The following is a 12,296-nucleotide window of genomic DNA, read 5'->3' on the forward strand; positions in this document are numbered from 1 at the left end:
AAAGAAAAACAGCAGCAAGCAAGCAAGGCAGCTGTTAGTGGGTGGAGGATGAATTGAGGAGAGATTGCAAGAGTGGATTTATAGAGTAGAGGCAGGTAGATGCTGACTAGATGAGGTAAGACTTGAAAATACCCTCTAAATGTGATGGAGTGAGAGAGAGAATGTGAGGGTAAGAGTGAGAGAGGCATATATAGTGAGAGTAAGGTAGATAGTTAACCAGAGAGAGATAGATAGCGAAAGTGAGAGAGAAAGAGAAGGAGATATCTGCAGATAAAGTGATAGAGGCAGAAAGAGAGATGGATAGATATATATTAATAGTGAGTAAGATAGAGAGAGTGAATGTCTGTGTGAGGGAGGGAGAGAGAAAAAAGTGAGATATATATAAATAGAGAAAGAGAGAGATGTACGGATAGAGAGAGAGAGAGAGATACAGGGATAGTGTGAGCTATGTGACCGAGCTTAAATCATATTCAATATTGCAACCACGCAGAGCATTTCTCGCCTCAGCATATACCCCTCTCCGCTCACTTACAGGGTATAATTACAGTGACATGCGTCATAAACGAAGAGAAAGGGGGCAAAAACTGTGAGCTTGCTGAGAAGGAAAATGTGAGCGTAAGGCAAAAGCTAAGCAAAGGGAAAGCAACATCCGCAATTGACAGTGAAATGCTTTTTAAACGCAGCCAGAAGCAAAGCCAGGCTGAAGGAATGAAGGGCAGCAGCAGCAGCAACAGCAGCTAAATTGTTGCCCAAGAAACAGCTCAAGGCGAGAAGTTGTTAGTTGTTGTTGCTATTGCTCCATGTGATTCTCTGAGCCGTTTCTGTTTAATTTCATTTCCATTGCCATATTACCGGGCTGGAACTCCTGGGGGAGAGGGCTCGGGGCAGTGTTCTCCTTATATTTTTATAGCTCCACAGAGCGCCGTCCGCTCCGTCAGCTCTGTCATTCATCTTCATTTGTCGCTACAATTAGGGCGAATGAAATGAGCAATCAAAAATTTAATTACCCAGATAAGCAATTAAATTTTTAATTAAATTGCCCGCCCCCAGCCACAGCCACACCCACTGACGTATGTCATATTTGTAGCAAGTTTATGACTTATTTATTTAACATCTGCCGTTCCATTCTTCTCTGTTGTCCTGTCCCTCAGATATTGTCCTGTTCGAGGGCCACCTGTACGAGCAGCATCATGAACATCGGCAACGCGCCCGTCGAGGCACGCAAAGTGGATTTGGTGCTGGAGCACGCCAAGGACTTTCTGGATCAGTACTTCACCTCGATTAAGCGGTAAGCCCCGTCCACACTCAAACCGAAATATATCTGCTACCCACACCCGCCCCATTGACAGCTCCTCGTCGGCTGCCCACGAGACGCGCTGGAAACAGGTGCGACAGAGCATTGAGACAACGGGACATTATCAACTAACCGAAACGGAGCTAATTTATGGCGCCAAATTAGCTTGGCGCAATTCTTCACGCTGCATTGGCCGCATCCAGTGGTCAAAGCTGCAGGTGAGTCTCGCCTTTGATTTATAACCTCGCATTAGCCAGGTGAAATTTATGAACAATTTATTATTCCCAGCGAAGTGTATTTGTGGAGAGTTGAAATTGCTTAAAAATGTGGAAAGTTCTTAAAAATATTTTTTTGTTTGTTTATTTTTTTTTGTTTAAGGGCATCTTTGCATTTAATTTGAGAATATTTAATCAAATATGGGGAAAGTCAACTGCAAGTTATATTTGATCTGGGGTACTAAAACCAAGTCTGAAATTTGAATGTCCAAATGAATGTAGGAGGATGTCCTATAAGAGTAGCATGTAGGAGGTTGACCTATTCTTTGTATATTCCAGAACTCGTTAAGCACCATTTTGTTCTACTAAAAATTGTTTTATTTTTTTATTTTTTATTAATTTATTATTCATTGAGTGATTTCTAAAATAATTTTTTAATTTTAAAAATAAATATGACAATGCAAAAAATAAAATAAAAACAGTTTCTTTCCGAAAGTTGATGATAATTATTAAATTTAATTATCTACAAATTATTCAAAATAAATTTGGCAATACATAACAAATAAAATAATATTAAATATTAACATAATATATAATAAAATATAAATATAATTCGAATATTCACACGCCTACATATGCAAGTATAACCATGACATGGAGACAATTTATTTATTGACCTATTGCTCATGCTTGAGCATTTCAAATTGTTTTTATTTAATTATTTAATTTTTAATTTCTATTCGCAAGAGTCCTCGTTGTTAGTCATATATATTTATAATTCACATTGGCCATTCTCTACAACTGTTTACTTAAAAATTCAATTTACAGCAGCTCTTTGCACTTGAGTCTTATCTAAGCAACACATTAGACCGCCTCGTGCATTAAGCAGTGAATGCAATATTAGCCCAGAGCTAGCAACACAATTCATCAAGACACATTAGGCAAATGTGTGTAATTTAGAGAAATTTTAAAAGATATGTAGAATAGTCGAGCAAATTAGTCAGCGCACAAATCACAGAAGACAGCACACTGATTGTCTGTGTGTGTGTGTGAGAGAGAGGGAGAGACAGAGAAAGAGAGTCTATATGAAAGTCTGTGAAACATTATTCAAGATTTATGCGTGTTTCAACAAAATGACAAATGTAAAACGCGCACCCAAAGGCTATAAAAAAGCCAGCAAGTGACATCAGGCAGAGGACAAAGGCAAAGAGAGGGAAAGACAGAGAGAAAGAGATAGAGAACAAGGCACAGTAGAGCGCAAATTTGAAATGCAAATCATTGTAAATCTTAATTTACAAAAATTTCAGTGTCAGCCACACACAGACAGAGGGAGAGAGAGAGAGACTTATTCATAGACATAAAAAAAAAAGAAATATATATGTATATAAATAATATATTCATATAATGATCAGTAGTAGTTGACATTACGAATTGCCCGTGTGTGCGCAGCAATGTGTGAACAGATTTGCATTCACGCCTCAATAATTTACATATGTATATACGCGCACACACACACACACACACACACTCTCACACAGAAGCAGACATACACATGTGCTGTGCCTTAGAGCATGCACAGCTTTTCAATTTGGCGTCTCTGAAGTCACCTTGAAAATTCACTTAGCGTTAAAAATGTATTCACTCTATTCATATTTAATGCTGCTCGTCTTTTGGCCTCTTTGCTTACGCCCAGAGATATGGCACAGTCGGAGCTATAGTTTAAGCTAAACAAATATTGCAGCATAAACAGTTGAATACCCTGTAATCAAGAAGTTGTTGCAATAGTTTCGACTGAAGTGAATGTTGGACTATTTTTAATTATACCCTGAACCCATTGAAAATGGGAAATCAGGCTTTAATGGTTTTGTTAAAATGTATGTAACAGGCAGAAGGAGGCGTGGCAGACCCCACAAAGTATATGTATTCTTGATCAGGGCGACGGTTACTGCAATCCAGTTTATTTACATAGAAGAGTTTCAAGAGAAACTCTTTAGCTTACTAATCCAATGCCAAACTTTAATTGTCCAAATATTATACACAAACTATGCTACTTAAGCTAACAGCACTTTAAACAAACAGCATAGAAGAAAATATACCAGAATATCAGCACGTTGCTTGGCCAAATCCAACTAACATATTCTCTACTTTTGTCTGGGGAGTTGGCATCAAACTGGATGCTTGGCTGTTCAGAAAAATGATGCTGCATAAACATTTTTGAGTTTATACTCGGAGTTTTGTTTGCTATGATAAATTCATTTTACGCCATGACTTTTCGGAAAAGTTATCCAATAACACTTGAAAAACAAAAAGTTTGCTGTAAATTAAATGCACGCATCATGCATAACTGAATGGCCAATGGGCAAAACACTTGAAAAAGGGTTCCAAACTTAATTACAAAAAGCCAAAAACCCAAACTCAACACGGCAGAAAATCAAATGAAAATGAACCAAAAGCTGGAATGACAAAAAAAAAAGTAGGAGAGAAAGAGAAGCCAAATAATGAAATGAGAATGGGTGTTTAGATATTTGAGTGGGTTAGCAGAGATATCGCAAATAGAGCCAAGGGTAAGTACTCGCACCTGTCACTGATAAACCGGACAGCAGGTGTGAAAATTACCCCAACAACAGAGTTAATAGAGAGGTGTGTGTGTGTATGTGTGTGTGTGTTATGCTGCTAAAATTGGAATGAACAGAAAGTGCATTCAAGTGAATTCATTGTATAAAAGGGCGTTTGTTTTGCAAAAACAAACCCCAATACAAAAAGGCGACAATCGGAAAGAACCAAACTAAGCGTATTACGTCACATTTATCATACGCCCCATGATCCAGCAGCAAAAACGAACTGGAAATGAAAATGTAAATGAAAAAGAAAACAAAACACATAGTGAAACATGGCAAAACAGAGAGCTGAACCGAAACTGATTTCATTTAGGGTTTACTGTTTTAGGCGGCGGCGCTGCAAAACTTTGGCCGCACTTAAAATTCATGTAGTACAATTGTTTTAGCTGCTGTGTTCACTCCACTGCGATTTGTGCTGTGAATACCCTATAAAAGCCTGATTAAATTTTGGAGTGTGTGCGATGTAGTTGGCATTAAATTAATGTTTGCTTATTGTATAAAAATAATGGTAATAATAATTAATTGAAAATAACTAATAAAGAATTAAAGAACAGATATTAAAAAATATATTTCATTAAATATTCACATATTTATTTATTATTTTATTTTATTTTATTTTATTTTTTTTTGCATTGAAGTTCTAGAAGTTGAGGTTAGAAACATCTTGAGAGAGCTGAAATATTATAGAAGCATTTTATATTAATATTATAAATGAAAAAATATTACAAAAAAAAAAAAAAAAAAAAAAAAAAAACCTGAAACTAACAATGAATTGTAACTTTTACCCATTAAAGCTTAGCCATTACAGGGCATCATCAAGTCATGCCTCATTCTAAACATTTTTATACCCTGAACCCATTGAAAATGGGAAATCAGGGTATAATGTTTTTGTGTAAAAGTATGTAACAGGCAGAAGGAATCATCGCAGACCCCATAAAGTATATATATTCTTGATCAGCACGATGAGCTGAGTCGATATAGCCCTGTCCGTCTGTCCGTCCGTCCGTCCGTCCGTCCGTCCGTCCGTCCGTCCGTCCGTCCGTCCGTCCGTCCGTATGAACGCCGAGATCTCAGAAGATATAAGAGCTAGAGAGCTGAAATTTTTTGTGCATACTCGTGTATACCATACGCAGTACGAGTTTGCTTTATTTTTTCGATAACTCATCCGATAACTTTTTTATCGAGAATAATCGAAAAATTGATTTTGTTTTTTGAGCCTCATCGGAGTACTATTAGATGTGGAGACTTCAGATTTACTGTGTATATATATATGATGAATACAAACATTCTGTAATCAAAAGATTTTGGATACCACGCCCCCTTCGCCCCCAATTCGCAAAAAACGTATTTCAAGTACTAGAGACTTGTGCTTTGGAATGCACACACATTTTGACCATATAACTACGCCCTGAAAATTTCATTAAGATCGTATTTTTACAAGAGAAGTTATTCACCAAATAAATTCTCATACTATTGCCCACATTGCAGCGCAGCCCAAGCGCAGTCGCTGCTTACTGCGCAGTTAGCAGAGCACAGGCGCGTGAGGGTGGATGCATGTGTATATATGTGTGCGTGCATAAAAGAAGTGCAGAATGATAAGAATATCAGCTTGGAGGGTTCAGGGTATCTCCTAGTCGAGCAGCATCGACTAGAGTCTTCTTACTTGTTCTGTTTCTTTCTGTTGTTGTCTTTGGCATAAAACTCTATGAATATTTTAGTTAATTTGAACTTTTGCATTGGGCATCGCCTAGTTGCAGCTACAGCTCTGATTGCAGCAACTGCTGTGGCAAGGCTTTAGCGTAGTTAAATCCTTAAATATTTGCTTAAATCTATTCAATACATTTGCTGGATATTAATTTGCAGGTCTTTGACTGCCGTTATGTGACCACAACGAGCGGAATGTTTGAGGCCATTTGCAATCACATTAAATATGCAACCAACAAAGGAAATCTCAGGTAAGAGGTGCAAATATCATCAAATAATTATAGAATAATAAATCACAATAATGTGTCAATAAATTATTTGAACTATGCAATTTATTTTGATAGGTGTTTAGGCTAAAGTTTATAGTTGTGCAGGTCATTGAAGAGAACAAATAGTTTGACTATTTTTTTTTCATTTATGCTTAAGTTAAAATTGGTTTAAAATCGAATATTTTAAAATGTGTTAATTAATTAAATAAATTATATTTGAATACAAATAAATAGATCTAAAAAGTATATAAATATATTAAAAAAACATATATTAAATAATAATATTCATAAAATATAATAAGTTTAATTAAAAATATATTTGTAAATAATATAAAATGGGTTAATAAATAAAATAAATTAAATAAATAAATAAAATAATATAGAAAGAAGTCATATACAAATATTTTATATTTATAATTAAATATTATAATTTAAAAAATAAATAAATATACCATATAAATAAAATTATATAAATTAAAAATATTATCTATATTATATACATATATATTATATTATATATATATATTAAAAAGATCATCTTTATCATTTTAGATCTATAATATTTGTAGTCTATCAAATTGCATTTCTTTCGCTGGCTTTTTAGAGTTTCGCTTCAATTATTGGCAAATTTCGCAATAATTAACCTGTCCGCCGCTCCATTGCCAGCTTATACTAATTAGCGAGCACAAATTTCTGATCAGCCATATTCTGCGTAACGTGAAAATTGTTAAGCCTTAGATAATTTGCCATGTCTTTAAATATGCTGTTTATGCCGGCTGGAAAATGTATGCAAAATGCATAGAAATATACATTTATATATATTCATTGACACAAACACACACATGTACGCACGCACGCACGCACACTAATCCACTCAAATCGTTTTATTAGCATTTTGGCCAAAATGGCAGGCAAACATTTTTGGCCAGCGCTAATTGGCCATGAGCTGAACGAACGTTGAGGCTTGGCAAATATTTGCAAATTTTGGTAGTCCAAAACTAAGTGTTGCGACCGGACTATCAATTGCACTTTTGACTTTGTTGAACCTCGAAAGCCGCTTATGTGGCCAAAGTTGTTTAAGCTCGACTAACTTTGGCTCGAACTAAAGTATGGCCTTAGCTGAATATTTTGGCTCGAAATGAAATATTGAATAGGTGAATTTGTGTAAAGCTGGCTAGAAATTGTTTATATATTGAATAGTGTTTTATTTATTTATCTTTTGCAGATCTGCTATTACAATATTTCCACAGCGCACCGATGCCCGACACGATTATCGCATATGGAACAATCAGCTTATATCCTATGCGGGCTATAAGCAGAGCGACGGCAAAATCATAGGCGATCCCATGAACGTGGAATTCACAGAGGTAATTCGGGTTTTGAATATAGCTGGAATATACATACATATATTTAAGTAATATTACTTAGACTTCACCTGGAGCTAAAGTGTATGTCATTCAATGCAGAAATTAATTATATAGCATTTGGCATAAAGGGCCAAAGACTCCGACAGGTTGAGTCTTCCACGAGCTATCCGGGCTATGCCTATCAATGTTGCACAGCCGCCGGGCTATTCATGGAAATTGAAGCAATTTCCACAATCGTTTGCTGGCCTTTATTTATTGCCCATAATCTACCTATCAATATACATATATATGTATACATATATATATATATATATTTCAGCATGTGGTGTTGGCCCGCATGCTGTTGGTAAAACCAACAAGTTGAGAGATCCCTTGAATCCACAATAACACAACAAATTACAGTTGAATAAATGGGTGTGTCTGTCCGGGGGCGTGGCACAAAAGTTGTACAAACTTCATGTAATAAATCGTATTTTAAATACGCAAAAAACCGAACAAATAACAAAGCTGTCAATAAATACTGACACACGCACACACACACGCACACACACACATACAGTCACATGTGTTGTCAGGATATGATGTGCTGAGTCCTCGCATGTGTTGATGTATTTGCATGCAAAAACGACCCAAATGTATGCCATACATATATTTGTACACATGTCACTTTTTATGTTGGTCCCGATGCTCATGTTGTTGTTGTTGTTGTTGTATTTTTTATATACATGCCTAGGTCTGCACTAAACTGGGCTGGAAGGGCAAAGGCACCGAGTGGGACATATTGCCGCTGGTGGTGTCGGCCAATGGTCACGATCCGGACTACTTTGATTACCCGCCGGAGCTCATACTGGAAGTGCCGCTGAGCCATCCCAAGTAAGAGTGTGTGTGTGTGTGTGTGTGTGTCTGTTAACAGTTATGCAAACAAAGCAGCTGGCTGGCTAGTTATGACACAGTGTATTTAAAGGATTCGCATCCGCATGGCAAATAATAATTTTTACTCAACTCTTTCTGTCTCTCTCTCACTCTTTCACTCTTCGCTCTTCCACAGATTCGAGTGGTTTACTGAATTGAGCCTACGCTGGTACGCCCTGCCCGCCGTGTCCAGCATGCTGTTCGATGTGGGCGGCATTCAGTTTACGGCAACCACATTCAGCGGCTGGTACATGTCCACAGAGATTGGCTGCCGGAATTTATGCGACACAAATCGTCGCAATATGTTGGAGGTAAGTTGTCGACGCCTTAAAGCACTAAAGCTGCCGATTAAGGGGCTGCCTCCATATACACATATTGTAATTGCGATATTGATAGCGCGCGCGGATTGTCCTCGCCGCATGTCCTTGATGTGTTTGTCGCCGGCGCGCGCGCGCTCGCCATGTTCCGGCATTTATTTCATTTTACATACCATAATGGTCGCGTTTCCATAAGGATATTTTACTTTTTCCTCCACCCACCCCCAGCCAGCCATTAATATTGTTTAATAAAAAATGATACACCAAGAGGTGTGCAATTGTACGTAAAGCGGCAGCAAACGAGGCAACGGCTACTCTATAGATCATGTGCTTATACTCTGCCCTTGGTTGAGAGACACCTGACTAGGTCAAGTACCTTAAAGATGTTGGTGAAAACGAATCTTGAAAAAGCGAAAGAAAAAAAAAAATAATATATGTGTATTACATTAAATATATAAAATAAATAAATAATAATTTGAGAAAGAAAATGATGTTATACAAAAATTTAAAATTATTTTAGATTTAACAAGCATAGTTTGCAATAGGAAAGTGATTAATTTATATATTTTCTTAATCAATTTTTTATATTTTAAGCAGAAAAATAAAAAAATAGTAACTATGCAAGCTTACGGATTTGTTTTAGATTGATTAGATATTAAATTCCATAAAATATAAATAGCTTGAAGGTGTTTATATCACTTGTCATGTTTATATATACAAAATAAAAATTTATTACAATATTAAGCGCTAACAATATTTTGCATCATATGAACTGAACTAAGACAACTTTTATATTACATACAATGACAATCAATGCAAAAATTGAAGTTTTCGCATAAAATCACGTTGATGTCACATAAACCTCAGTGTATTTAATCCCCGGCGTGCGAAACACTTTCGCTGCTTCCCCGGGTTCTTTATCGCGTTTACTTAAACGGCATAAAGCGTTTTACTGGTAAATATTTCAGAGCCTGTGTGCATACATATATGAGTGCGTGTGTGTGCTTGTTGTTGTGCAGGCTCGAGACAGTTTATGTGTGGGTGTGTGTGTGTGTGTACAGGGTTGGGTGTGTTGGGTTGTCATGGCAGTTGAGAGCCAAGGAATGCGTGCGTTTAAAAGTCGGTCGAGCGCATTTAAAGTAAATCGGATTTATCTGCCCGAATTGGAAAATCATTGAATATTGCATGCAGCCGGCACTCAGCTACCAACACGAACACGAACACGAACAGGAACAGGAACATGGGCACTAATTGCTGCGAGGCAACAAATTCAAGTTATTCGAGCTGCATCGAATTTTGATGAATTCGCACTTTCAATTTGGCTGGCATAATTAGTTTTCAACACGCACTTGCCATTAGCATGATTCAATTTGATGACAACATAATGCGCTATATATGTATGTATATATACCTCAATATATGTGTATGTATATGTAGTTTTGCTAAGAGCTCTAAATGCACATTGGAATATATGTGATGAAAAGCTTGAGAGATTTCATAATTGAAATTAATACAGAATTCATTCTGAATATAGAACAAAATTATGAAAGTTTTATATACAAATCTTTGATAAGAACTATGTAGAAAGTATTAAATAATTTAGTAGAATTGCAACTAAAAACTTAGAAATTGTTTTTCGTTAGCATAGAAATTTAAATGCTTTGCCTTTCGCAGTTCTGCTGGCAAATTGAAAAGTTTTTCATTTCCTGAAATTTTAGCTGAATTATGGCCACTGTATAGCGCGGCCAGAGGCAATATCTATATAAGTTTCCAGACCAAAGCCCAGTGACCGCAATGGGTGTGTGAATAAATGTTAGCTGCAACTTGTTGCCGAGTGGGCGTGGCGACAGGCAGTGCAATTATCGGTTTTTGGTCACAAATAGCTAAAAACTGTAATTGAATATTAACAATGTCGCATCAGTTGAGGTGGGCGAAAGAGAGAGAGAGAGAGAAGGAGAGAAAGCTTGATAGAGATAGAGAGAGAAAGAGACATGGAGAGAGTGAGAAGGAGACGGGACCTCAATATATTTATTTTGCTTATACAAGCTGAGTATCCTCAGCTTACAATCCCTACCTACATTTAACTCTTGATAACCCCAATCTCCCTTTACAGACTGTGGCGCTGAAAATGAACTTGGACACGCGTACGCCGACCTCGCTGTGGAAGGACAAGGCCGTGGTGGAAATGAATATTGCCGTGCTGCACTCGTATCAGAGCCGGAATGTGACCATTGTGGATCATCACACGGCCAGCGAGAGTTTTATGAAGCACTTCGAGAACGAGTCCAAGCTGCGGTAAGCATAAATTCGCTTCAGCCAAAAACTGATCGAGTCTCGTGCACGGGGCGTATACTCAATATTGCATTGTTTATGCTCGACGAGCGTCCCTTATGGCATGTGTGAGGCACATGTTTATGGCCTAACGTGTTTTATTTGACTTCCGCCCTAGGCGTAGGGGAAACACCTTTCAGGTGCGAATTTTATTTATTGTTTTCAATTTGCTGTCGCCGTCGTTTTATGTAAAGTGCACGCGAGACACACGAATGCCGCACGAATATGTCAGAAACTTTACACGCTGCGGGCCACGTCGGAGAGTTGGCCTTATCAGTTGTTGTTGTTGTTGGAGTTTTTTTTTTTTATCATTTTACATAAATTATCGTGGCGCAACTGTTGTCACACTTATTGCTCCCGTGTGCCATAAATTAGCCAACAGCTTTCGGCACTCTGACAGGAGTTAAGCCGTTATAATTATTAATATTGTTTACAGCTGATTTTACGCCTTTATTCAATAAATCAGTTGAGATTTATGCTATTTATAAATATCAAATATATATATTTTTTTAATGTTTCAATAATTAATTGCTATGACTATTTTGGGTATAGAATTAAATATTTAAATTGTGAGCAAGTAATATATTTTAATAAAAAATGATATACAAATTACATAAAAGTGCTAGAGCATTTCAACTTTTTTTTCATTTTTTATTTTAATGTGTTCAATTGATATATTAAATTTAATGCAAATAGCATTTTTTTATGCTGTTCAGTGATAAATTAATTTAAATTTAATTTAATTAAATTTAAATTCTTTGTAAACTTTGTTAATGTTAAAGTATATAGATATTATATGCGAAATATTATTCATAAAAAAAAAATAATTATTATAAATAATTGATTAAAAATGTTATTAAGGAAAAACATATTTTTAAATTTTTATATAAAGTCACTTTAAAATTTAAATCCCTTAAATTAACCAACAAACTATAATAGCTTTAAATAAAATAATAATTTAAAGATTTATTATTGCCGATATTTATTTATTTTTATTTAAATGCTGCTTTATTTTTTTGCTAGGCGAGTTATACGTTGTTTAAATTTATTATATACATTTTTTTTAAATAGCCAACTACACTTGCTTGCTCTTTTGCTTCTCATAGCTAAATTCAGTAAAGTAATTTAATATACTAAGCTTTAAATTACATATTTATCTAAACCTTCCCAAGTAATCAAAGCAGTGAATCGAAAAGTCATTGACAAAGTTAATCACAGTGCGATTACATCGAGATTACTTTGCCTCAGGCAAGAGGCGAAGTCCGGTTT

The 12,296-nt window shown here is 36.1% G+C and overlaps 1 protein-coding gene across 3 annotated transcripts in view; it reads left to right on the forward strand.

Moving 5' to 3' along the window:
• Positions 1–12,296, forward strand: part of Nos (Nitric oxide synthase) — a 47,531-nt gene that overhangs the window by 16,379 nt on the left and 18,856 nt on the right. For all 3 annotated transcript variants that reach the window (XM_030383303.2, XM_030383304.2, XM_030383302.2), the window contains exons 4-10: positions 1,152–1,288; positions 1,350–1,512; positions 5,991–6,082; positions 7,326–7,467; positions 8,201–8,340; positions 8,516–8,690; positions 10,810–10,991. In XM_030383303.2, coding sequence (XP_030239163.1) covers positions 1,152–1,288; positions 1,350–1,512; positions 5,991–6,082; positions 7,326–7,467; positions 8,201–8,340; positions 8,516–8,690; positions 10,810–10,991 — 1,031 coding nt within the window. The remainder of the gene's footprint in view (positions 1–1,151; positions 1,289–1,349; positions 1,513–5,990; positions 6,083–7,325; positions 7,468–8,200; positions 8,341–8,515; positions 8,691–10,809; positions 10,992–12,296) is intronic.

Source organism: Drosophila navojoa, chromosome 3, assembly GCF_054131105.1.
Source record: "Drosophila navojoa isolate 15081-1374.11 chromosome 3, UAZ_NAV_1.0, whole genome shotgun sequence".
NCBI classification, from domain to species: Eukaryota; Metazoa; Arthropoda; class Insecta; order Diptera; family Drosophilidae; genus Drosophila; species Drosophila navojoa.